The following is a 27,664-nucleotide window of genomic DNA, read 5'->3' on the forward strand; positions in this document are numbered from 1 at the left end:
GGGGAAGGGAGGCGCAATAAATGTCGAAAGGTGGCAGAGTGTAGGGTGACAAGTTAAATGCAAGCATGTTGAATGTATAGTGTGGCAAGGTGGAGGTTTGCCACGCAACCACACTGTCCACTTCAAATGTTGCGCCATGCACTAGTGGGGGTGGGTCTGACCACGTTTCAATCATCGCATCAATTTGACAAAAAAATGGACACCTTGAACCAATAATCACCATACACGTATTAGATGACGTGGAAATCAACCAAAAGCATTTTTTTCTTAAAAAATCTAATCTTCCTACATGTCGTGGAATTTTTTGGGGGTATGGGGTCAACGTGTACCCGCCAACATAAGGTTTGCACGTATCGAGCCCTCTCCCCTAATGCGAGTGAAGATATTTTTATATTTCCAAATTAAATTGTTTTCATTTATTTTAATTCATGTAAGCTTTAAATCTTTCAAGGAAAAGTTTTTAATAATGATTTAAGAAACATATGTGATTAGAAATTATTCAACATGGATATAATGTATTATATTATATATTATTATGCAATACAAATTAAATTATATTATCATTTTATGTTATATGATTAAATATTTCATGTCAAAATATATGAATGGCATGTATTCTCAAAGATTTATGTTCAAGGTAGCAAGTTCTTATTTTTTTATTATCATTATTTACCTCTCCCTATTATATTTTACAATTATACTTATTATTTTATATTTATATTTTATAATTATATATTAATTATGCATCATTTGATTCTTGATGCATTGTGGCAGCTGCCATATATGTTGAGCAATACTTAACTATCAATTGATATTTGTATAGTATACATGAAATGTTGGGTGTTAGTGATATTTCTATATTATATTGTAAAAGCTTTATTATTTATTGAACTTAACTTTGCTTCTTGTAGATTTCTTTCTTGCTTTTTTCTTTTAAATAATCCAACTTAATTTACATGATCAAAATTATGAATTGTAGTTTAATTATATTTTAATATTGTTAAACAAATTTAATATTATAAAACAATTTTACTTTATTGCTTTTAATATTTATTTGTTCATTTCTGACTTTTTTTAAAAACAAATATCTACAATATCACAATATATTTCAGATTTTTTATTTTTTTAAGTAAATAAATTTTTTATCAAGAAATATCATACCAAATGCTTTCCTGTTTTCTACTCTAAATTAAAAATAAAAAAATCCTAATAGATAAATATGTCAACTTCTCTCCTTTATCATTTTGACTCCTACTAGTACATATCACGTGTTACATTTGTCAACTCCAAATGATTTCCAGGAAAGATCTATCTGGAAGACTAATCACTACAAATAGTATTTTGCCTTTAGCATTAATGACTACAAGTATGTCGTAAGGGATCGATTGAAAAAGATTATATGCCTTGTTTCCTTTCACATATATCACAAAGTACCACCATGACCAAAATTGTTAATATATACATTAGATAAATTAAATGTAAAAAGACGTCAATATTACAATGGCTGAGTAGACATTTTTGTAGCCAGAAGTGACTGTTGAATACCAGAGCCATGTTTGGGGAGTAAGCCATAAAATTGCTTGAAGAGGTTTGAAACCGTTCCATGACCAGTACATCATACATATTATTCTGCAGACTGAAATGATTTATTGAGACATGTAGTGCTTGCACTTGCACCTGCGAAACAAGAGCCAAGGCCAAGTATCGTCGCATCCTTCTTTCATTTCAATGACAATGGGGACAGCAGATTCATTATTTATTTCTACAAGCATTCGCCCCTGTCAAAAAAAACACAAAAGAAACTCTTTTTTAATATTTTTCAGATTACATTTAACTATAATACCAGAAACTGATACACAAATCTTCATCAGAAGTCTGACCAAGCCCTATCAACTGATATGTTTACTCTTCTTTAAAAATAGAGTTGGGAATGAAGAAATCCTGGTTGAAGATTTAAATAGATCATTTCCTTGATCGTGAATGGAAAGCATCCAAAATTCTATGCCTGTTACTTAATTCTAAATTGTGAAAAACAGGGAACATACTTGCAGAACGCCATTTATTTAAAGTTAATTGCCGATCTGAAAGCTCAAGATATTACACATTTCTTTTCAGATTGCTATATTTTAATCAGAAGCTGAAATATATAAAAACCTCAAAGTGAACTGAAACTATTTGTAGTGTGCCCAAATATTTAATATATCAAATCCACCATTCACCTGGAGTTGACATGCATACATTTTCACTCTTTACAATACTTCTATACAGAGGTGGGAAACAGAGGAAAAAATTGCACAATTATCTCTATCTGGAAGCAAATAAAAACAGAGCAAATGTACATAATCTGCTCTGGACTTTCACTGTCTGTAAGTGAAACTCATAACCAGATTACTATGTGACCACACTAGAAACTCGATCCCCCAATCTAGGATGTAAAACATGCAAATTTGACCAAAACTTGTCGGGAAAAATATAACAAATCCTTATTTAAGAATACTTCACAGTTTAAGCAACAATGGTAATAATATAGGAAACTCATAAACTAAATTCTATCATTCATATTGAAGGTACGTTTTACAATTGGCATTCGTCATAGCAGGTCAAGTATCATCAATATAATGGGACTGAAGTAGATTGATAACTGATTGAGAAATGTAGCAGTTACGGTTGATTGCTCCATGTGGGCAATTGATTGCGTAAAGATGGCAGAAGTGCAGGCGAATTATATGCCTGCTTTTTCCCTCCTAAATATTAAAAAAGAACATAGTTGTAGAATGCCAATTATCTAAATTTAATTAGCAGTCCTAAAAATAAAGAAATTATGCATTACTTTTCAGATTCCTAAATTTTAATCAGAAGCTGAAATATATAAAAACAGTAAGTTGAAAAATGCAACTATTTGCAGTCTACCCAAATATCTAATAAATTAAATTCATTATGCACCTAACATTGCCATGCTTCATTGCTCTGCATATTACCTCTAAACTAGGGTATAAAACATGGAAACTACAATTTGCACAATTGTCTCTACTTGGAAGCATATAAAAACAGAGTTAATGTAGGTAATCTGCTGTGAATGAGGAATGAATGATAGCAAACCACTTGAATGGAGGGACATGAGTAAATGACAGCAAATCACTTGAATGTTAGGTCGAGGAACCTGATTGATGTCAAGAGGTTGAAGGAATTTTTCACTCTTCCCAATGGTCATCCCTTAAGACAGTTAAGCTAATTGACCTCCTACCACAATTGAAGTCCACTCCCTCCTCTTCTAGGGAAAATCCCTCTCCTAGTAGTTGATATCTTTGTCAAGACTCAAGTATAAATTGCCTAAATGAACTCAACTGATTAGTTGATCGGTTCATCCTCTAACAACCTTTATGCCAAACAAGTGTCTTAGCATACATTGTGTACCCTCAACCTAACCCTAGATCTAGTCAAGTCCTCTTGCATTATTCGATTCAATAAAAAAAAAGTCCCCTCCCATTATTCAAGCCCTTCATCAAGAAAGCATAAATGCCCTAAAGGGCTGTATGATAAATTGCATAAATGCCCTCAACCTAAAGGCCAAGTGGTTGGCACGAAGACCCTCAGCCCCCTCATTATGGTTGAGAGAAGGTATGACAGCAAGAGGAAACCCAAAACCCTACTCAAAGCTAGAAAATGACTCCGACGCTCGCATACTTAGAACTTGTGACATCACAAGTCTGCCTTCACCAAAATTGCTTGCTCCCAACCAGTGTAGATTGGATGCTCCAAAATCTCTAGTGTTCCCAAGTGGCATCTTTAGTGGGCAAATTCTTCAAACAGATTAGGTGCTTTGTAATACTTTTATTTCTTAACCCTTCACCCTAGTATCAACAATAGCATCAAGCTGCAAAATTAGCTTCCCTTCGTCATCTAGGGGTGTTAGATTTTCTCAAGGTGTAACATGTCTAAATGCCCTCTTCAGGCATGACACATGGAAAACATTATAGATCCTACTATCCTCCAGTTGTTTCAACTCATAAGCCAGTTCACCAATCCTCAAAATCATATAGGGTCCATAGAAGCGAGGTTTGAGGTTTTTAACCCCACTTATTTTGATACAAGTCTGCCTATAAGGCTGCAACATTAGGAAGATCATATCTCCTACCTTAAATGACCTCTTCATGGAGTTTTGATTTGTATAGAACTTCTATCAATTTTTGACTTGTTGGAGGTGATCCTTTAGTGACCTTAGTACCTCTTGAATATGCCTTACCAACTAGTGGCACCCTATTGTCGGTGAGCACTAAACCAACAAAAGTTGGTGCATTATAATCATGTAGTGCCATGAAGAATGACATACTAATGGACGTATGGTGTATGGTGTTACAGCAACATTCCCTCATATGCAACCATTTGGTCCAAGTTGCTTTTTGTTTGGAGACATAGTATCTTAGATAGCCATCTATCTAGGGTAGTGTTGACGTGTATTTTGTACACCATCATACATAGAATAAAATACCCATAGGCATCTTATCCTCTCTTGAATAAAGTCGCTAACTGCTGAAGATTTCGCAAGAAGGATCAGTTAGGACGACTCCAATGTTCTTTTAGTAGGGTCTCTACGTGTGGATAAGCACCAGTGGTCGTTGTGATTGCTGTGTCATCAAGGGGCCTTACGTTGCCGAAGATTTTGCTAAACTAAACAAAACAAGCTTTTCAAAAAATATCAAAAGGATAGGGTTTGCAAGAGGTCTAATCTAATCTAACCCTAAGAATGACTTCATGTGGACAATACTTGGTGAGATTCAACCAACTTCAACATTGCCATAAATTAACAACTCAATTGAAATTGATGCGATCTTCTAAGGTAACAAATGATTTTCAACACATCAAAGATCAAAGACACTACCACGAAGGTACATATCCAAGATACAATAACGATTGAAGACTTAAGTGATTCAAATATCTCCAGTCGACCACGCAAGGCGTTCCTACAATCAGCAAGAAGCTAGTGGTTTGGAAAGCGAATCCTACCAAAGATCAAGTCCAACACTTCGTCCTTCGAATTAACACACTACTTTGATTGAGAATGTTTCAAGAAAAATGAACAACCATGAAGATAACCAAGAGAATTGCAACAAAACACCATAACTTCAATATTTCATTGATTCCAAAGTCATCATGTACAACAATTGTTTGAATTCCTTCCTCAAAACTCAATCTTGCTACAAAAGTAAATTGCTTCTAAACTCTAATCTCTCTAATACATCAATAATCTAATCTTCTTCTCACATCTAATTCTGAAAATGAAATGAAATGAGGGTATAAATAGCATCCTCAATTACAATGAATGGTCCAGATCAAAAGCAAATCAATGGTCAAGATTATGACACCTAAACCCTAATTAGGGTTTCATTACAAAAGTTCCCCTTTTATTGCACAACATTAAATGCATAGCCAATTATTAAATTTGGCACGAAAATCTAGGAGACATAGACCAATGACAATTAAGGTGCCATGTCATCTATAACAACCTCTCATCTAGAATCTTATTCCCTTTCCAATGCTCCTTTTTAGCATATGCAATGAATCTTGATACGATTCCCTCGATCTCAGCAATTGGAATCTCGGGAAGATTCTTCATTCTTTCTTCCAAGTGGATGACCTGATCAAATGCATCTAGAAGAGCTGCGTCCCATGTAAGTTCAAGTTCCTTAGTCTTTTCGATCAGGAGCATGGTAGCAAACATCTGGTCCTGTTGCTCATCTGTGATATTAGCGTCCTTGCAAAAGATGACCTTGATCCTATCTTCCAATTCCTGTAAATCCACATCTGTCTCAACTTCGATCCTCCTGCCAAGAATGGTACGAAGTACCTCAAATACTCTGTCCTGGATCGGGTTGATCACCTCCTCAACATGACTGCATCTAGTACTGATGTCCTCAAAGAGAACTTCCTTCATCTGGAGTAAGGTTGACCACTAAAGTAAACTGTGAGGTCCTCCATCCATAATCTTTTCCTGTGCTAAGACCTTCCTCGATGCCTGTCTAATTACTTTCAAGACAGGAATGATAACATCCTTGGTATGAGCAAAAGCAGCTACCGTTATCATCAAATTGTGGATGATCTCAAGAACTTGAATAGCTCGGTGAATGGTCTGCATCATCCTTGTTGCAAATTCTACGGCAATTGTATGAGATTTATCCATCCAAGTACTCATACGCTGGACCATACTCCTGAATCTTTCTGCCTCACCAATTGATTGAAGGGGAAGTGCCTGTATGGGTGATCTTGCTGGATCCTGACGTCCTAAAGGCTGATTGAGATGGCTGAAATATGTTCTCCATGCACCGACCTCTCTTTCAAGCTTCCTATTCTTCTCCATTTCTTCCCTAAGCTTGTCCTTCAATGCCTCAAACGAATCGGTGGCATCATCTAGAGTCTGCTCGGCTGTGGATGGACCTAGCTCAAATGTTTCTATATCATATTCCTCTGCTAAGATCTCACCTTCATACTTGTCCACTGCCGGTGTAGCTATCTGTAATTTTCTGGATCCAGTCTCATCTCTAATCATCTTGGACATCTTGGTAGCCTTTCTCTTCTCCGTCACTTCCTGGGAATGTCCAACAAGGCTCTCTAAATCAATTACATTGTCCTCGTCCTCTATCACAATCACCTTCGTTAATCTTTCCTTCAACCAATCTGGGATGGCTGATCTTGTCTCTTTGACCTGTATTTCCTTATGCAATACTTCTTCTTCTCTGTGAGGAGATGTTACTTCGTCATTATTCTTGTCTTCATGTAACTCATAATCTTGGAGAGATCCACTTGGTGACCCTTGAGGTACCTGTCCTTCTTTATCATTCTGAACCATCGACTCCATAGACTCTTCCACTTCAAGTGTCCTTTTCTCTTGTCGAGAAGATGTACCGGATGAACGATCTCGGCTGGCTTCTTGTTTCTTCTTGGAAGATTCTCTCTTTCCCAGTCTCTCTTTCCTCTTCGAGCCCCTTGGATGGAGATCGCCTTCACTTGCACTTCGAAGGTTGCCTTCATTTGCATTTCTGGGATTAGGATTACCTTCGCTTACACTAGCTCCACCTTCGGCTGGTTTCTCTTCCAAAGTGAAAGTCATAGCTATGCCTTGCTCTCTCAACTTCTGATGCTGCACATCAACCCATCTGCGAGTACAAGACAAGACTGGAGCCATCAAAGCATCTAGATCCACAACCTCGGGCTCATTCCAATCTAACCTTACTGATTTACTTTCTCGATCATAGGATGACTGGAGATGTCTGCCACTGTCCTGAGCTTGGTCGGCCACTCTGTAAATCTTGCACTTCCTAATGAAATCCAAAGGCAATCTAGAATGCATCTTTCTTTTCACTTCAAGATCGTCTAAGAGATTCATCATAAAATCTTCTATCTGAAACTCATGCTTAAACTTCCTACCGACTGTCTCCTCTATATATCCATGTGGATCAAAGCTTTCCCTCAAAGCAAAGAATGAAAAAGAATACAAAGCTAACTCCTTCTCTGCGTCATCCATGGCTAAAGCATTAGGACATACCTCAACTGAATTGCCCAATATGATAGGTACCGGAACTCCATTCCCATGCCTGTGTCTGAATGCCTTCGCATAAGCTGCCAACTGTCTTGTTACCTCAAGTAACACAATTCTGTCTGTCGGATATCTCAGCAACATGTATGGAGGTGAAGGACATCCATGAACTCTGATATAAGTGAACTTCGGAAATTGGATAAACCAAGCACCGTACCTCTTTACTAGTTCCTGCGCGTCCTGAGATAATCTACTGTGGATCCCGCCTTGCAACGTCCTCGTAATGTTCATTGTGAAGGTATCATTAACTAGCTTGTAGTTGCTTCCTGGCGGATGATGCAAGTGAACATAGGAATCACAAACTCTGACCTCGCCGGGTCCTCTTCCAATCACTCCTCTGTGAGGTAGTCCTGCGTACTCGAAACTCCTGATCAAGGCATATATAACATATGAACTCATGTGGAAGGACTTGGTAGCCTTGAGTCTCCTCAACTGTACGTCCAAGCAATGGCTAATCATTCTAGCCCAATGAATTGTTCCCTTTCCCTGAACTATCACCTGGATGAAGTAGAACATCCACTTCTCAAAGTAGAAGGCCTGAGGGGCTTCTGTGACTCGATTGAGCATTGTAATCAAATCTCTGTACTCCTCCTGGAAATCAATCCTGTGTGGTGTGTTCGGTACCTTGCTCAGGCGAGGACGACTCTTGAGTAACCAGTTCTTGTTGATGATGCTTAAGCAAGCATCTGGATCATCTTCGTACATTGACCTGGCTCCTTCTATGCTCTTGTAGATCATATCTCTGTGCTCTGGAAGATGGAAAGCCTCACTTATAGCTTCCTCTGAAAGATAAGCTAAAGTGTTTCCTTCCTTGGACACGATCGTTCTGGACTGGGGATCATAATGACGAGCACACTCGATCATCAACTCATGGCACTATACTGCTGGAGGGAAGCCGGCCGCCTTAATGATGCCACTTTCAATTATCCTCCGGGCGACAGGTGATGGCTTGCCAATGTAGGGGACCTCTCGAAACTTCTTCGTACTGAAGTTGCCCAAGTTGGTATCTCCAATGTTGCTCCATTTAGACACGATCTTGGTCTCCACTTCTTCGGTCTTTTGATCTTCCTTCATGAGAGCTGGACGACTGGTGGATGCTCCCGCCTTCGGGGTCGCCATACCTACACAACATTTCACAATAAGTAACTAGATATTGCAATGCATAACATAGATTAGATTAAAGATTAATTTTAGGAAACTTCATGATAAGTCTTTGAGTTATCATTTCCTAAAAAACGATCGAGCTATTCAAAATTCAAAAATTTGAAGCAATGACGATCAAAATTCAAAATTTGAAAACAAGGGATCTCATCGCCATACCTCACTTGAGAGCTTAACTCTAAAATGCAAAAATGAAGAAAATCGCCTAGGCAACAATCGAAATTTGAAGCTTCCCACGTGATCCCTCTTCAAATGAACGTCTTCCTTATCAATTCGCCACCCTTGGGGTCTTTGATATGATCTTTAATGTCTTTGGCGAGTTCGCCTTACTTTAACTTCAAGTTCGCACTCCCTTGATGATGTTTGCGCCTTCCTTGGAATAGAAATTCGCTCCACTTGAATACCAATCGCACTTCTCCAAAATCGCATATGAAAAATGATAAAATGATAATGTGAAAATGAAAATTTTCACCCTCCTTTTATAAGCGCTCACCTCCCATTTACCTCTAGGCCGACTTTGCCAAAATAAAGAAATTAAAATGATTTTTAAATAAATAACAAGGGCCGACTTTTATAAAATAAACAAATAAACACCAAGCACCCCATTTTACTATTTAAAATAATAATTAATTAATTAAATGCCATCGTTTTTTAATTAATTCGATTTTTAAATAGGCAAAAATTAATTAATTAATGCTTATGCGCAATTTTTAAATGCTATCAATTGATTTATCGATTTTTTTTTTTAGCATTTAATAAAATTAAAAAAATTGTTTTAGCGCCAAAAATCGGGAGAAGGGAAAGATACGAACCTATCGCTCTGGTCCCTGACTGAGGGACAGGAGCGAATTACCCTTTTGACCTTGATTCTTGTGCTTTCGACGTTCAAAACCATCATCTTCACGTTGAAACTGGCATATTTGCAAGGAATTTCGAACTTGATTAACTTGGTTTCATAAATGAATGCCTCTTGTGACCATCATTGCCCTGGTCCTTGGCTGAGGGACAGGAGCGATTTTGGTGTTTTCTCCTTGATCTTAGCTTCTATGATCACCAAATTTCATCATGAGGAAGAAACAATGTTATCCTTTCGTTCCATGCTTGTTCTACTTGCCGTTAACAAGGCACTTTGATGTTTGGAGGATTATCGCCCTGGTCCCTGACTGAGGGACAGGAGCGAACCTTGTATCTTGGCCTAAATTTGTCGCTTTATAACCATTGTTTCTTGTTCATTGCCTTCCAAACGATATCCTTGATCTTGTGTATCCTTGCCTTGTCATGATTTTGAAGGAAAATGGATGATCTTGTGAAAATCGCCCTGGTCCCTGAGTGAGGGACAGGAGCGATGTTGTCTCCTTGGCTCAATTGATCACCTTTTGATGTTTAATTTCTTTGTATATCATCCTCTTAAGACACCTGGACACTTGTGCAACCTTGTACAACCTTGACTTGGTGTGATTTTTGAAGGATTTGGCCAATATGGTAAATATCGCCCTGGTCCCTGACTGAGGGACAGGAGCGAACTTGAGCATCCTGGGCTCAACCTTGTTTGTATCAACTTGCAATCACCTTCACCATGTAGAATGAGGTCCTTTGATCCCTCTTGGACACTAGAAACTTGATAAACCTTCAAAACTTAGGCCCTCATAGAAATTTCGCTCTGGTCCCTGACTGAGGGACAGGAGCGAATTATGGCATTTGGTGCAATTCTTTCAACTTTTAGCGATTCTTGTAACTTGGTCCTTCATCGAGACGCCTCAAAACGTCCTTGCCACCTTACTTCTGGCTTGGAGTGGTTTGAACTTGAGTGGAAGGTAAGATAATCATCATTTCGCCTTGGTCCCTGGCTGAGGGACAGGAGCGATTTTTCATGTGCAAGCTCAATTACACTTTGCCAACCCCAAAATTTATCTTCAACGATCCTGTTGTGCATCCCTTCATTCATCCATGGCTTGGAATTCATTCAAACTTGGCGAGAAATTTGACCTAAGGCAAAATCGCTCTGGTCCCTGACTGAGGGACAGGAGCGCCTAGGTCAATTTGAGTCTCCCGTTGATGTCTTGTAATCTTCAATTTGTCTTCAATGGGTTCATTCCATCCTCCTTTCTTGCCTCAAACTCAAAACTTGCTCAATCTTCACCCAAATTTTGCCCTATGAGGAATTTCGCTCTGGTCCCTGGGAGAGGGACGGGAGCTACACTGAATTATCGCCCTGGTCCCTGACTGAGGGACAGGAGCGAACTTTGCATTTTTGGTCCGTTTTCCTTCACGAGGGCACTTCAAGTTATATTCAATTGATAAAACATATCTCCTTTGATCTTTTCAAATCGTCAAGTTGTTTAAATCCTGCAAGGACAAGGCAATGTTTGATTTTAAGCTTCGGTCCCCCACTGAGGGACAAGAGCGATTTTCACTCCTGGGGCATTTCTGTGCTTATGAACTTCTTCAAATTATATTCAACGGAAAGATCATGCCTCCCTTTACTACTTCCACTCGAAAAATCATCTTGATCCTGCAGGGACAGTAAGATTTTTGAAAACGAGCTCCGGTCCTCCACTGAGGGACAAGAGCGATTTTGCTCCTACAGGCCAAAATATCATGATTTCGGGATTACAATCACTTCACAAGGCAAAAACAAGACCTTTCCAATGCCCGGGATCAAATATCAAAATTTTCAAAATTTGGTCAAAATCACTCCATTGGACAAAATTCGCAATTTCATCATTCACACTTAGACAAATTTAGACTCTTCATTCAAAATTCCAATTGAAAGTAGACCAACTCACTTAGCCTCTGGCAAATTCACTTTATTCAAAATTGCATCCTACGAAAGGAAACTCGAAAAACTCTCAAGACTGACTGGACTCTGGCCCCAAAACGCAGTAACAGAAACCCTAAGGGTTGACCCTAAATCCAGACAACTGACAAACTAAACCAAAACCCTAAAAAGCAAAGCGAAAGGCGAGCAAAAACGAGCAAAAAGAGGGGGTCCCCATTTTAATGGGGCGATGTGTGAAATGGTCACAACAGGTAGGTAGCTTATACTAGGGTTGAATTATGTGCTAGTCAAATGAAACAACTCCTACCAAAAAAAACTAAGCAATATGTTGTCCCTATCACTAACAATATTTTTTAGGCAATGCATGCAACTTTGAAAGATCCCTTCTCAAACTGAACTGAATTTTTTCTGATTTTTGTTTGTTCTCTTGTCTGATTTTTCTTTGACCAGCGAAAGGAAGTGTTTGGTTTGGTTTGTATTTTTTAGTTTTTGATGCCAAATGATAATACAATGCTTGAAAGAGGAAATAAACACAACAGTGGCACTTTTTGGACTTTTTCGACTATGAAATAATTGACTGATTAAGAAATCAGAATTATGATTTTTATGACAGCAATATGTTAACATCAGAATTTAAAGAATTCCATTCTAATAAAATAATCAGAGCATACCAGGTACCAACGCTTAGCCAGAATAGGGGTTTATTTGAATTAACTTGAATAGAAGTCAAAAGATGAGTCTCCAACGTGGTCTAAAGGCTCCAATGGAGTTTATTGGCAATAACAATAAATACTGAAATCAATTGGGATGAATCTACTGAGAAATGAGCCTGGCTCCCAGGCAAGATTATTGAATTTGCCTAATTTTCCACAAAGAATTGCTCATATCAATCACATATGCCTGGATAAGTCTGATAAATCACTTTATTTGCTGATTGCTAATGCTGACAATGAATTTCCTTCCTTTTCTAACCCTAAACACTGTTGTATGAATTAATTGATGTCCCAATTGCCTCCAGAGTTGTACGGCCTGCTAGGAGTGGTCACGTAGGTGCTGGAAAAGATTGTCGCTGCCTCTGATTGCTTCCAAAAGCTGATCTCCTTGCTCTTACAGATCTGCAATTGCTGATAAAATCTGATTATTGTAGCCCAAACTGGAATTCTGGATGAATTCCTCAGTTTTGAGACTTGGGGTTTTGTCCAAGCTCACCTAGTATTGAGGAGATTTCGTTCCCGAATGTACATCTGCTGCTATTCTGAATTTGCAGAGCTCTAATTCTCAAAGAATGAAAAAATATGAATCATCGAATGCCAAAATGAGAGCCTTCGACACTTTTTTATTAACGTCCAACCCTAGGCGCCACATTTAGGTTTCCAAATGCTAAGATTCCCAAAGCATATTCTCCTCAACTTGAACATACATAACAGCGGATCATATTTCATTATTAAATGGGCCCACTTTAATTTAAATGCAACTTGCCTAGGTAGGCGTGCAAAAGGGGTCACTTTATGTTTTTGCATTGAACTTTTATTTTAACTTAATAAAGTCACTTTATAATTATGTCTATTTTAGAAAAAGTGACTTAGGAAATAAAATAACATAAAGTTCTTATAAAATAAGTTGTCCAAGGCCAAAATTGGCTATGTATGAATCCCCTTTGCTAGCCAAACATCTCCTATCCACTGAATTCACCTGCAGAGATGGGTAACAAGGGAATCTCTATCTCTTGAGTGACCACTAGGAAAGAGAGGACATTACAAACTTGAACAGCTTCTTGAAAAACAAGTTAACCACTTGATGTGCTGCCATGCCCCCCCGCCTTGACAATAAATAACCTAATAAAAGAAAATTGTCTTTTCAAAGCCTTCACAATTTTTTAACACCTAAACAACTATCCATAAGGAATCCGTTCCCTTGATCAGCAATCTGTAGTGTTAGCAAACCTTTAAACAAGATGTCTCTAACCCAGCATCGATGCATAAATATATATCAACGAGCTATTTGAATCTGTAACACTCCCAACACAATAAGTAAGATACGTATGTGGTGCAATTTCATTAAGATAAACAAACCTCATTACAGAATAAATAAATCACAGCCATATTAAATATAATCATACCTTTTCTTGGTGTGGGAGAGGCAAAGGAAGGTGATTCTCCAAGGAATCGCTAGGAATTAATTAAGGGCAGTGATTAATAAAATCAGCATCAATTTCAAAGAGCCATGAGTTAAGGAAGAGGCAGCTCAGGTTGGAAGATACTTATCACTTGAGAAGGTGGTGATCTTGGTAGGAGGTGTGATCTTTCGTCCTTCCTTAACAGATATTTAAGGCAGATCTTCATCAAGTGATCAGCATGGAAGAAGAGAGAATAAGCATTCAAACAAGCAAGAGATTTGCAGTCTCACTATTAATGAATCAGATAGCAGTTTACATACACGTCAAGTATTTGGTATGAAGTATAATGCATAGCATTCTGAATTGATTGAATTATTATTTGTCTTCCATTTGATAGGAAGGAGGAATATTACATAGTTAACAGATTGCTACTGTTAAATATATTTATATATGTTGTTATTCTTACTACTATATTGTCTATGTATAATACAATATATATAAGATGATTCCTTTAAAGCTTTCATCTAATCTGCTGTCCCATTATGGATGGGAGAAAGTGCATATGGGGAATGCAAGTAGCTAGGAAGCCATTAAGTAGAGACACCCCAAGTGTGGCTGGAAGGCTGAATGATGGGTGTCATTCCGTGCTCTTGGACTTGATGGAAGGGCTCGAGGCGCCTTGTATGATCTCCCATGGTGCTTCATAATGTGGATGGGTTGTTGGGAAAAGCCTTGAGAGAATCTTACATGTATATTATGTAATTTACAATAATGATTAAGATAATATCCCTAACCCTAGTAGGAATGACCGATTTTATATCTAACATGATTTAGGGGTCTCAATCAGGATCTAATTGGTAAATGATACCTCTATTTCATTCCTTACTTTACTTGGGATTGTGATTTTAGGGCAAAAACTAGGGCTTTTACAAAAGGGGACATTACATGTGCTTTAAATTTTGAAGAGATAGTGAACAAGTGTGCATACTTCTTTAGTCTATCCACTACCACATAGATGCAATCCTTACCCTATACTGTGGGGAGGCCAGTAATCAAGTCTATGGATATGCTTTCCAACTTCCAACTCATGATAAGTAGTGTCTAAAACAAGCATGTGGGAGAGAGATGCTTTGTTTGGTTTTGTGAGCAGGTCCTACACTCTCTTAACGTTCCTAAGGGCATCCCCTTTGAGACCTGTTGGTGTCTATTTTATCATCTACCAAACATTAGGATAGGATACCCGAAGGTATTCTATCCTCTCCTGAAAAATCACTACTGATTCCAAGGTCTATATGTGCGAACAAGCGACTTTGGTGGAATAGCTTTCTTGGGTAGTGTATGCTGAAATTTTCAAGGGGGACTTACGTTTGACAAGTATTCTTGAACTGCTGGACTTAGATGGATTTAGCAATTTTTAGGCTCTTCTTCTTGTTTATTTTTGGGGGATTTTCTGGGATTTAGACTTTCAAAAGAAAGGGAAAAAGAGATAGGGTTTAGGAAGGCTAATCTAATCCTACGAATTCTGGAGACGGTATCAACTGGGTGCTTTCGAGAAACCAAACCTTGCTTCGCCACACTACGGACAACTACACAAGGCCGGTGCAATCTTCAATGGGTTGTGCTTATGATCGAGATGTTGGGATGCACAGGGGATGGGCTCAGACTAACTTTGCACGGTAGAATGGAAATCATCCATTTACCAAAAGTATGAGCGGAAATACACCATTAATTGATACTTATCAAATCCTTCATTCAAATTAACAACAATGAGAGCAAATCTAAATTAATTCTAACTAAGTGTTGAGGCAATTGAAACCATGCAAATCATTCAAATAATAGAGATTACAAAGCAGCACACATGCAATATATTATCTGGAAATGACCTTAAGCAACAATACATCAAAAACCTCACCCTCTCCAAATGAGAGGAGGTAGCCTTATATAGTTTTCAAGAATAAATGAACGGCCGAGATCAAACAGTGATCAAGGGCCCAGATTGAAAGCTATAAACCCTAATTAGGGTTTCCCAAAACTAACTACCCTTGACCAATTACATTTGGGACACTTGTCCTTCTTGCTAAATATGAACCATCAATGAAAATAGAAGGTTGTTGCATTGTGAAGTGTGCCCTTCTAGAAGCTTCTTGATAAGTCATGTTCATCGAACCTGGACATGCTGACTTGGAGCGATCTGATTGGTTGGAAAATGACGAGGCGCCACCTCAACGTGTTGGATGTCTTTCTTGAATTCTCCAATTTGTGTCAAGAAATCGTCTAAGTAGGGAAATTTGATTCCTTCTTGTCACCATTTGATTCTGCTTGGGAGCTTGTCTTTTTAAATCCTTCAGGAGATGAAATTCTTCAAGAAGTTGGAAGTTTATCTAACTTTTCCATATTTTCACCAAGTCTGAGAACTTTTCTTTCTTGATGCCTTCAGATTCTTTAAAGTGCCTCGAATTTGGAGAACAAATCCCCTCGTGAAGTTTTTCTCATACTTAGCCAAATTTTGGCCCTCTCTATACTCGGACGAACCTTGCTCGTGGTCCTGTCTTCAATTCTGAATTTGGCTCGAAACTCCATTTGTGTTTTCTATGAAGATCTTGCCTTCAGCTGCCAATTTATGTTGCGTGGGAGGAGGGTTAAAAAGCTCTGGGTAACCCCTTGCAAATATGAAATGATGGGATCAAGCTATTCAGGCATTCGCTGTGATCATGTCCTTCTTCTCGATACCCTAACATGCCTACATCATGATTGAGGAAATTGGAATTTTCTTTGTGAAACATTTCCCATACTTAGCCAAATTTTGGCTATCTTCACGCTCGGATGAACCTTGCCTGTGAACTTGTCCTCAATCTTTCGTTTGGCTTGAAACTCCAACTGCGATCTCTATGATGATCCCGCTTCTATTTCCTCCTGCGAACTATAAAACCAAAGAAAAAAAGTTAGAAATCTATCTTGGATTAAAGAAAATCGAGGCTGTGAACGGCTAAGTGTTTGGAAAATTTCACTTCATTTTCATACTTAGCCATGAGAATGGGATTTTCACATGTAAATTCTCCAACCTTCAAGATAACTGTGATCACAATCCAACACCAAGTGTTATAACTCCGAAAATTTCTTATACTTAGCCAAAAAAAATGATTTTCCTCCCTTAGAAATTCGAACAAATTCACTAAAAATAATTTCTCAAACTCTGGAAAAACTCAGAAAATACATAAATCTGCATCATGAATTTAATTTCACCTTCAAAAATACTCAAAAATTCAGGAGAGATTCAATAATTCATCCTTATACTGGTTGTCTTTCTCCAAAAATCTGTGAAACTTTTGTCAAAAAGGTTTATCCAACTTCCAGCAATATCCAAAACTTTCTCCAAATGAACTCCAAACTGAAAGTATTTTACTATGCTCTCCTTAATATTTTCGAACTTCTTGGTGTAGAAATGAAGTTTACAACGAAGTATTTGTAAATAAAGTTAAATCCTCAATTAGAAACCCTTAAAATCTTCCAAATCATGTTTCCAATTTTAACTTCATTCTTTTGGAAAGTGTTGTCATGTTTCCAAATTCGAAGAAAATATCTTCCAAAAGTTTCCAATTTGGCTATAAGTTCGAAATATTTATTAATCTTCCAATATTCTTTTTAAAAAAAACTTTCCATTTTGGATTTAAGTTCGAAATCCTTATCAATCTTCCAATATTCTCCTTTTGAAAACTTTCTATTTTGGATTTATTTCGAGGATTTTTAATAATCCTTAGAGATTTTCTTCATTTTGGATTTAATTTTGAAATCTCAGTGGATTTTGTGACATCACTGGCATCTTGTTGATTTTGTTTGACTTTCAATGTGTAGGTGGACTTTTGAAATTCATCTCCATCTTCTCCAAGGTATGGCGGACTTTGGAGACCTTTCCTCATGGCTCTCCATCAAGGCAGAATTTTGGCTAAGGCATGGGGCGGACTTTAAAGGTCCCTCCTCATAGCTCTCTTTACCCTTGGCGGACTTTAAACTTGGCACCTCCTACCTTGCTCTCTTACTTTGGCAGCCTTGGGAGAGAGCTCCTACATGACCTCCATCTTGGGCGGACTTTGGTGGTGTCCCCAACTTGGGCAGACTTCTATCACTCCTCCTCCTTAGCCTCCCAACCTTGGTGGACTTTGGAGGGCTCTCCACCTTGGCGGACTTCAAACCCATCCCCTAAGCGGACTTCAAGCAACCTCCCCTTGGGCAGACTTTGGAGGGCTCTCCACCTTGGGCGGACTTTGGTGTTAGCTCTCTGTTGACGTGTATTTTGTACACAATCATACACAGAATAAAATACCTAAAGGCATCTTATCCTCTCTTGAGAAAATAGTCTCTAACTGCTGAAGATTCGCGAAAAGGATCAGTTAGATGGACTCCAAGGTTCTTTTAGTGGGATCTCCACGTGTGGACAAGCTCCAGTGGTATGATGTGATTTGCTGGAATCACAAGGGGACTTACATTGAACTTCCGATCTGCTTTGCTGGACACAGACTCTTACTAACTTAGATTAAAAAAAAAGGAAAAAGGATAAGGGCGAAGAGAGGATCTAATCCTAATACTAAGAATGTAGGAGCAATGATTTGATTTTTGATGAAATTCTAACTAGGTCTTGTTTTGACATCAATGGAACATCTACACAAGACTAGTGCGATCTTCTAAGGGAGCTTTATGATGTTCAAATCATCACCGCAGGCATAGATACCATCCAAGTTGATGCATATCAATGACAAGGCGACAAATTGAAATTGAGCTTAAGCTGAACGATTCCAGTCGACTACACAAGGCAAGTTTGCAATCAACAAACTGCTAGTAGTATGGATGTACGAATTCCACCATCAATCAATCACATTCCCTCCATTCATTTAATCATCTACCATCTAAGATTGAAGACTCAACAAGAAACCATGCAAATTGCAAGAAAAACGACATATTTCACCATTACTTCAATGAAAATGGAGTTTGTTTACAATCAATGGCAACAATTTCTTGCCTTATCCTCCTATTCTACTCTCTAACTACTAACTACTTTCAACTATTTCTAACTCTCTCTAATCATATCTAAAATTCTCCTTTACAAAATGAAATGCCTGGGCTTATATAGTGCCCACAATACAATTTGATGGCTTAGATCAATTCAAGATCAATGGCCAAGATTTTACAATGAAAAACCCTAATTAGGGTTTGTTACAACCATTACATAACATTTAATGTTTGACCAATGATAAAATTGTATTGCTTGGACACATGTCCCTTTTAGAAAAATTGACCAATGGATAGCCAGGGTAGGTACATCGGAGTTTGTGCCACCTTCCATGAGTTAAGTACATTGAATCTGGTCATGCTGAGGTGGAACACACTGACTGGAGAAATGATGACTAGGACGCCACCTCATTTGACACTTGTAACTTGGTAGATATTCATCTTGATGTTGTTGAGAAACTTGCTTTAATTAATTCATCTGGATCTATTTTGCTTCTTCAACGAGCCCTTGTTCTAACTCCTTGCGTCCTTGATGTGCAGGAAGATGATGTACCTCGCCTTGGAACGCTGGATTGCCCTTGATGATGTTAGTCCAAAGAAGGTCGTCCATGTCCTGGCTTGATCGTCCTGGCGAAGACCGTCCTTGATCCGGCTTGATTTTCCTTGAAGAGACCTCCATTTGATGCCTACACAACATTTCAAAATTAGTAACATGATTTTGCAATACATAACATAGATTAGAGAGCAAATTTTAGGAAACTTAATGATAAGTCCTTTATTAATCATTTCCTAAAAAAGACAGAGCTAAGGAAAAACAAAATTACAAAATTAAGGCAATGACAATCAAAATTCGAAATTAAAACAAGAGATCTTGCCATACCTTACTTGAGAGCTTAACTCTAAAATGCAAAATGAATAAAATTCGCCTAGGCGAAATTGAGGTATAAATAGTCTTCAATGTTATCTCCTCAAAAGATCAATTTCGCCACCTTTGGATTTCAACGTGATCTTCAAGTCTTGCCTCTTTAACAATTCGCTCAAATGGATCTTCAAGTTCGCCTTAACAAATCCTCCTAGTCTCGCACCTTTGACGTGGTCTTCAATCCTTGACAAATTCGCTCCAACGAAGTCTCCAAGATATCGCACCACCTTTATTAGTAAACTCCAAATCGCACTTCTCCCTTGTCTTCCTTAATTCGCATGTAGAAGGATAAAATGATGATGTGAAAATGAAATCTTCCACTCCCCATATATAGCGCTTGGATTGCATTTATCCCTTAGGCCGACTTGAGGATATAAAACAATTTTTTAAATGATTTTTAAATGATTTAGCAAGGCCGACCTCCCTTTGTAGCGCTTCAAATTCGATTTTTATTAATTAATTAATTAATTATTAATGCCTTCCGTTTTTAATTTGCAAATTTCGATTTTTAATAAAGGCAAAATAATTAATAAAAGATCAACGCCACATTAAATGCCAAATTAAATAGGATTTTCAATTTTTTATCGAACTTAGCATTTAAGGAAAATTTGAATTGCTTATTTGGCGCCAAAACTATGAAAATGAGAGGGACGTACCTCATCGCCCTGGTCCCTTGGAGAGGGACAGGAGCGATCCATGATTTTGTCTTGATTTTTGCATTTTTCACGTTCAACTCCTTCATCTCCACGTTCAACATTAATCATCATGATGAGCTCTTCGAATTTGATTGCCTTGCATGCGTTCATGAGTGTCTTTGGATGTTCATCGCCCTGGTCCTTGTCCAAAGGACAGGAGCGATCTTCAAATTTCCACGTTCAATATGCATCCTTTTATCTTCGATCTTCATTGTGATGTCCTCCAAACGTCGTCCCTTGCCTCGCTTAACCTCACCTTGCTTTGATCTTGAAGGAATATGAGTGCTCTTGATAGGATCGCCCTGGTCCTTGTCCAAAGGACAGGAGCGATGTGAGCTTTTTACCTTGATTAGCAATGTTTGGACGTTCAAAACTCTTGTATGTTATCTTCAAACGATGCCTTAGACCTTGCATTACCTTATGAAATCTTGTTCTTACGTAAATCTTGCACAAAATGACCAATGCATCTAACATCGCCCTGGTCCCTTGGAGAGGGACAGGAGCGATCTATGTCCTAGGATGCGAATTTCATCATTGTGACGACCTTTTAATGTTTGTGCTTGCTAAAGACGCCTTGAAATGTCCCTCGCCACCTTGTCTTGACTTGGATCGACCTTGAACTTGCATAGGAAGTAACATCACCATTGTATCGCCCTGGTCCCTTGGAGAGGGACAGGAGCGATCCTCCTTTTGTAGCCTTTATCTCACTTTGTCAGGTTCCAAGTCTATATTCAACGGATTCGTCTTTCTTCACTCCATTCGTTCATGCCTTGACATTGTTTGTAACTTTGCAAGAAAATCAATTATATCAAAAATCGCTCTGGTCCCTTCCTGAGGGACAGGAGCGAACTAGACATTTAGGACCTTTGTGGACGTCCAAAAAATCTTCATTTTGTATTCAATGCGTCCATCTCATGCTCTTCCTTGCTTTTGAACGTACACTTGTCTTGACATTTGCCTGGATTCTGTCTAATGAAGGAAATCGCTCTGGTCCCTGGGAGAGGGACGAGAGCTACAAGGTACCTCGCCCTGGTCCCTTGGAGAGGGACAGGAGCGATTTTGCTCTTGTGGGCCTCATTTCACTTCATCACCTTCGAAAATTATATTCAACGGATTCGCAATGCCTCCTTTCATTCATTCATGCCTTGAGATCGGTTGAAATTTGGCGAGAAAATCATCTACAACAAAAATCGCTCTGGTCCCTTCCTGAGGGACAGGAGCGAACTTAAGCATTTTGGTCCTTTGTTGACGTTTGATAATCTTCAATTTGTCTTCAACGGGTTCGATTGACCTCCTTTCTTGCCTTCGAACATAAAATTTGCTTGGTCTTTGTTCAGGACGTACCTTATGAAGAACTTCGCTCTGGTCCTTCAGTGAGGGACAGGAGCGAATTTGACCCTCTAGGCAAAACTTCATCATTTCATTGTTTTTGATCAAGTCCGGATGTTCTATCATGCTCATTTCGCCCTTCACCATGCCTCAGGACCTCACTCAAGCCGGACTTGCTACCCTATATGATCCCCGGGCGACATTCAAGTTATATTCATTTGATAAAATGTACCTCTTTGGACCCTTTCACATCGTCAAGACGTTAAAATCCTGCAAGGACAAAGCAAAATTGGATTTGTAGCTCCGGTCCTTCACTGAGGGACAGGAGCGATTTTTTCACTGGAGGCATTTCTGTGCTCATGAAAATCTTCAATTTATATTCAATGGAAAGATCTCGCCTTTCTCCATCCCTTCCAATTCGTAATTCATCTTGACCCTGCAGGAATAGTAAGATATTTGAAAACGAGCTCCCGTCCTTCACTGAGGGACAGGAGCGATTTTGCTCCTACAGGCCAAAATAACATGATTTTACACATTTAATCACTTCACAAGGCAAAAACAAATCATTTGAAATGCCTAGGATCAAAATTCAAAAAAGTCAAAATTTGGTCAAAAATATTCAATTGGACAAAAAAATTCACATTGACGGTCAACACTTAGACAAATTTAAGCTTTGCATGAACATTCCAATTGAAAATTAGACCATTTTGGCGAATTCATTTCATTCAAAATTTGCATTCTAGAAAAGGAAACTCAAAAGCCCTCAAAAACGACTGGATTTTGGTCCGAAAAGACGGTAATTAGAACCCTAAGGCTTGACCCTAAATCCAGACAACTAACAAACTAACAAAACCCTAAAAAAGCAAAGCGAAAACGAGCAAAACGAGCAAAAAAAACATGGGTCCCCATTTGCAATGGGGCGATGTGTGAAAACGTCACAACACTCTCCCATGACCTCTCTAGCCTTGGCGGACTTTGGTGAGTGCTCCCACATGACCTCTCTAGCCTTGGGCGGACTTTAGAAGGCTCTTCACCTTGGGCGGACTTTAAGCATAGCTCCTACATAACCCTCCTAGCCTATGGTGGACTTTAGAATGTTGGCCACCTTGGCCTCTTTAGGCTGGGCGGACTTTGGAGAGTGCTCCCACATCTTCTTTTCTCACTCCACAAGGCATACGGCGGAGTTTAAGAGGCATGACCACCAATTGACATGCTTGGGCGGAGTTTTGATGTCCTTACCATCTTCACCAACAAGTTTGGGCGGACTTTGGAGACACCTCCTAGGGCGGACTTTAGGCATCCCTCCTCTTGGGCGGACTTCAAGCATCTCTCCCATCTTGGCGGAGTTTTGGTCTACCTCCCAACATGGCGGACTTTTAGACATCTCCAACATGTGCGGACTTCTAGACCTTTGCTCTTCAAGGCGGACTTTTGGAGGTTCTCAAGAGGGCGGACTATATATGAAGTATAACATTTAAGTATATTATACTTTAAGTTATATTTCATATATATTGTCAAGATGTTTGAGAGTGGTTTCGGGCCTCTAGGACTAATAATGCAAAATCTAGTTTTTGGAGGATTCTCCAATTTTCCAGACTTAGTCAAATTTCAGGATCAGGATGACATTCTAGACTTAGCCAAATTTTAGGACATTTGAGGATCAGGATGATTTTTCGAGTTGATTATCCTTTGAAGGTGCCATGACCCCCTAAAATAGAGGAACTTAGCTTTTTGGGTCAAAACTTGAAAATTTTGGATCGCGGTCGAAGCAGGTCAGTGGTACAAGTGTAAACCCTAGGTTTGCATCCTGAAAAAGCAAAAAAGCCTAAAATCTAGGGATTTAGCTTTTTTAGGTCAAAACTTGGAATTTTCGAGTTCCGGTCGAAGTTGGTCAGTGGCATCAGTGCAAACCCTAGATTTGCATCCCGAAAAAGCAAAAAGCCTAAAATCTAGGGATTTAGCTTTTTAGGTCAAAACTTGGAATTTTCGAGTTCCGATCGAACAGGTTAGTGGTGCAAGTGTAAACCCTAGGTTACCATTCCGAAAAAGCAAAAAGCCGACATCCCTAAAAAATAGGGAAAACTTTCTAAAAATAGCCATACCGAGGATTGGGCTAAAAAAGGCCAAAAACAAAACTTCCTAAAAAATAGAAAAAAGCAAAAAAAAGAAACTTTCTAAAAATAGAAAGTTGTCCAAATTCATCCAAATCAATTGCGATCTTCGTCCTTTGGCCTCTCTAAGCACTCTGGTGGTGTTCACATTTCGGAATCACATAACTTGCAAAAACTAACTTTCAATCGTCTAGCCTGAAATGCTCTGAACTGGACAAGGCTTGGTGAAACTGCAGCAAAAGGTCATAGGACACTTAACAAAAACCCTAGAAAGCAGGAAAAGAGAGGGTCCCCATTTGCAATGGGGCAATGTGTGAAAAAGGTCACAACAAGACCCTTCCATAAGAATTTCTCTCTAATTTGCCTATAGGTTTTGTAATAACCTAGGTGCCTTGCTAGAGGTGCATCATATAAAGCTCTTCAAAAAAATTCCTTCATTTTGGATTCAGGGAAAAAAAACTAATGTTCTTGTAAGCAGGAGACCATCTACAACTATGAATCTATTACGTTTTACAATTTCATTGAGGGCAATGGCAAATGAATTCTTAGCATATTCCTCCATTACAAGCACTTTCCAATTGGCCAAAATAAGAGATGGAGAAATAGGATAGGCATTATAGACAGGGCATCAACAACTATATTATTTTCTCAATTCATGTATTCTATGTCAGTCATAGGGTTGGAGTTACCCATTTTTGTAGCCAATCGTTGAAGTCAAGTTGACTAAGGAATAATTTTAGGATGTTGTGGTCCTCTTCACCACAAACCAAGTATTGTCAAACTTGGCCAATGCATGCATGATGACTAGCATCTCCTTCTCATAGATGAGAAACCCCTTTTTGATTGTTTTAACTTAAGCTTTCAAACACTATGAGGTGCTCATTCTATACTAGGACAACTCTAATCCCCTCCCTTAAGGCATCACACTCACAAAACCAAATAAATAGGAGTGATAAATCAGGAATAGAAAGGAGAGACAAGAAAAAAATTACCTTGATGTGCTCATTGAAAGCATCTTGAATTACTTTTGTTCACATAAAACCTCCATTCTTCGTCATGCAATAAAAGTTGTTGCTAGTTGTTGAAAACCCTTAACAAACAAGCCAAAGAATCTTCTTAGCTATGTTACTATGCTTGGAGGCCGATCCAAATGGCTTGAATCTTGTATTAGACCACTTGAATGCCCTAGGCACTAATGACATGCCCAAAGTACAAAATTTTCTATCAACCCAAACTCACATTTGGCTTCCTTAACAAAAGAGATTGTTGCTCAAGTATCCCAAAGGCTTCAAATGGACATCCCAAGTCTTGTAAATCAAGATGTCATCAAAGAATACTAAAACAAATTTCCTTAATTGATTGCTAAATACCTAATTCATACATAACTAGAAGATACAGGTTCCATTTGACAAACCAAAGGCCATGACTAAAAATTCGTGTCTTGATCTCTTACCTAGATCTAATGGTAGCTTTCTCTCAAGTCAATCTTTGAGAAATAGGCCAATAAATGGAATTCATCAATCAGCTCATAGAACCTAGGAATGGAATGCCTATTTTTAATGGTTTTCTTCTAAGTTGCAGGATTCACTAGTCTGAAGGCCTGGTACTGGTCCGGTTCGGTTCTGAACTGGTCCTGGTCCGATTCACCTATGGGTTCGGCCAAGATTCGTGCCCAGGCAAGCTGGATCGTCCGGGGTGAACTTGGGCAAACCCATAGGCAAACCCAGACACTTGGGCGCCCAAAAACATTTTTTTTTTTGCAATCAGCCACTTGAAATCTGCTGGTACCTCAAAATGTCACAAATATGTCTCTGACTTGACTGATAGCATTAAATTTGTGGTGAGGATTGGATTGTGAAGGATACATGCATAACCATGTTCAAGTGCGAAGGACCCATTTTCAAGTTACGGAACACGTCCAATTTGATCAAGGTGTTGAATACCACCAACATGCACCCTTATATAAAAACAACCTTATTGCTCCTTACCATAGGGTTTACAGTTAATCTTGTATACCCTCAATCCTCCAAAAGTTTGTTTTTGCCTTACTATGTACCAAAAAGTGACAGAGGAGACTCCAAAATGTTAAAAGAGTACCACCAAGGGCTTCAAAATATCCTCAAGATCCCAAACTGGAGCATTATTAATCAATCTGAATGGGCATCAGATCTACTAGTTTAATGATCAAAGAACAACATTGGGGTGAAGAACATTCAAATCAGAATGGTAGTGCTAGATGACTATAGAAAAGGTTGTAACACAAGGCATAGGAGGTGTCAACATTATTAATTGCAGCTTAGAGCAGATATTTAATTGTTGAAACAATGATACTAGAACTCAATATTATTATTTTGATATTGAACTTGATGTATATGATGCTATGATGGTATGATCATGATGCTATGATTACAAGTTTCTGGTGGTTTTGTTTTTTATATGATGCTATGTGACATTCTAATTTATATATATATATATAGTTTTTGTACTAACGAACCCAAATGAACCCAAACCCCTTTTCAAAATTTTGTCGTATCGGCGTACAATTCTTCAAACCCAAACCGACAACTTAGGTTTTCTTGTTTGAAGCCTTATAATCAATCCACATGTGCATGGTACCACCCTTTTCTCTGCACAAAGATCTGTAATGTCCCCTTCTTGCACCTAGTCAATTTGGCTTCCCATTAATCTATTCTTGGAGTTCTCATAGGCTACTGTGGAGATCTCAAGCCAGTGATTTCAATGTGTTCCAGCAGAGTTTCTACTTTTAGCATATGCTATTTTTAGTAAGTCCCATTTTCGACACGTAGTCTCAACTTTAGTTTCCTTTCAGCTCCAGAGTGACAAGCCTTAATTTCAGTGCCTTACTGAGTTTCCTAAGGTTAGAAGATACATATTTTTATGATTTTCAATTAAGTGTTTAATAACTTTATAACTTAAGTGATAAAGTGTTATTTAGTGGCCCGAAAAGTGATGCCTAGGAAAGGCGGGCAAGACTCAAGTTTATAAAATGCTTTTAACTGGCCCAAAAAGTAGACGCCAAGGTGAGAGGAATATTAAAGTGTTTCTAAAAGATTAAGTGAGAGAAAATATTTTAAATTCAAATTAGTGTTGCCATAACTTTTCCCTCCACTCTATAAATATGAGTTGTGGCTCTCATTTGGGCATTTTGAAATTGACAACTTAAGGAGATGTTGTTGGAATGAACTCAGAGAGTTCTCATTGCTGGTTTTTGGTGATGAAATATCCATCCTAGCTGGTTGTGGCTCACAATGGAGATTTTCAGTGTTTTGGCTTACAATTTGGTGTTTTGGGTTCGAAGGCAATGAAAGTTTTCAAAGCATTTTGATGTGGATTTTCATGTATTGTGTGCTTTGGTCTTTTTGGGACTGCTGTTCGAGTGCTGGTGTGTTTGAATGCAATTTCTCAGTGCTGGTCTTCATTTTCAGACATACAAGAATTCGTATTTTTGCTCATAACTCACTGGGTGAATTGGATATCATTCTATGTATTTGTTTATTGACTTCCTTACACCTGGGCACCCCATTTCAAGGTGTCAGATGCTCATTTTGATGGACAAATGATTTTATAGTTGAAATTGCCTCTCCTAGGGAGTAGCACCCATCTTCACTTTGGCACGTGGGAGTTAGAGGTGGTGTTTTCTGCTCATTCGAGGTCTGCAAATCTTCATTGTATGTGATGTCTAGGCCTTCTGAGCATGCCTATGAGAGCTTAGTTCAATTGGTGATCAAGCAAGGTGTCTAGCTATATATTGGTGAATCGCCCGTGGTTTTCTTGCTCCCAGCTTGCTGTAGCAGACTTCTGAGATATATTTTCTGAGTATTTTGAGGCTTGGTTATGTAGTTTGTATATGCTGATATGTCTAAAACCTCATGGAAGACCTGTAGCCTCTCATATGAGCATTTTGAAGGTGATTTGAAGGCATATCAGACCTAAGA

The 27,664-nt window shown here is 38.5% G+C and overlaps 1 protein-coding gene across 1 annotated transcript in view; it reads right to left on the bottom strand.

Annotated features, from left to right (window-relative positions):
- Positions 1-1,210: 1,210 nt before the first annotated feature.
- The window catches only part of LOC131067552 (recQ-mediated genome instability protein 1), a 185,211-nt gene continuing 158,757 nt past the window's right edge, over positions 1,211-27,664 (bottom strand). The window contains exon 8 of the mRNA XM_058002622.2: positions 1,211-1,778. Coding sequence (XP_057858605.2) covers positions 1,647-1,778 — 132 coding nt within the window. The 3' untranslated portion in view covers positions 1,211-1,646. The remainder of the gene's footprint in view (positions 1,779-27,664) is intronic.

The sequence above is a fragment of the Cryptomeria japonica genome, chromosome 10 (assembly GCF_030272615.1).
Source record: "Cryptomeria japonica chromosome 10, Sugi_1.0, whole genome shotgun sequence".
NCBI lineage: Eukaryota > Viridiplantae > Streptophyta > Pinopsida > Cupressales > Cupressaceae > Cryptomeria > Cryptomeria japonica.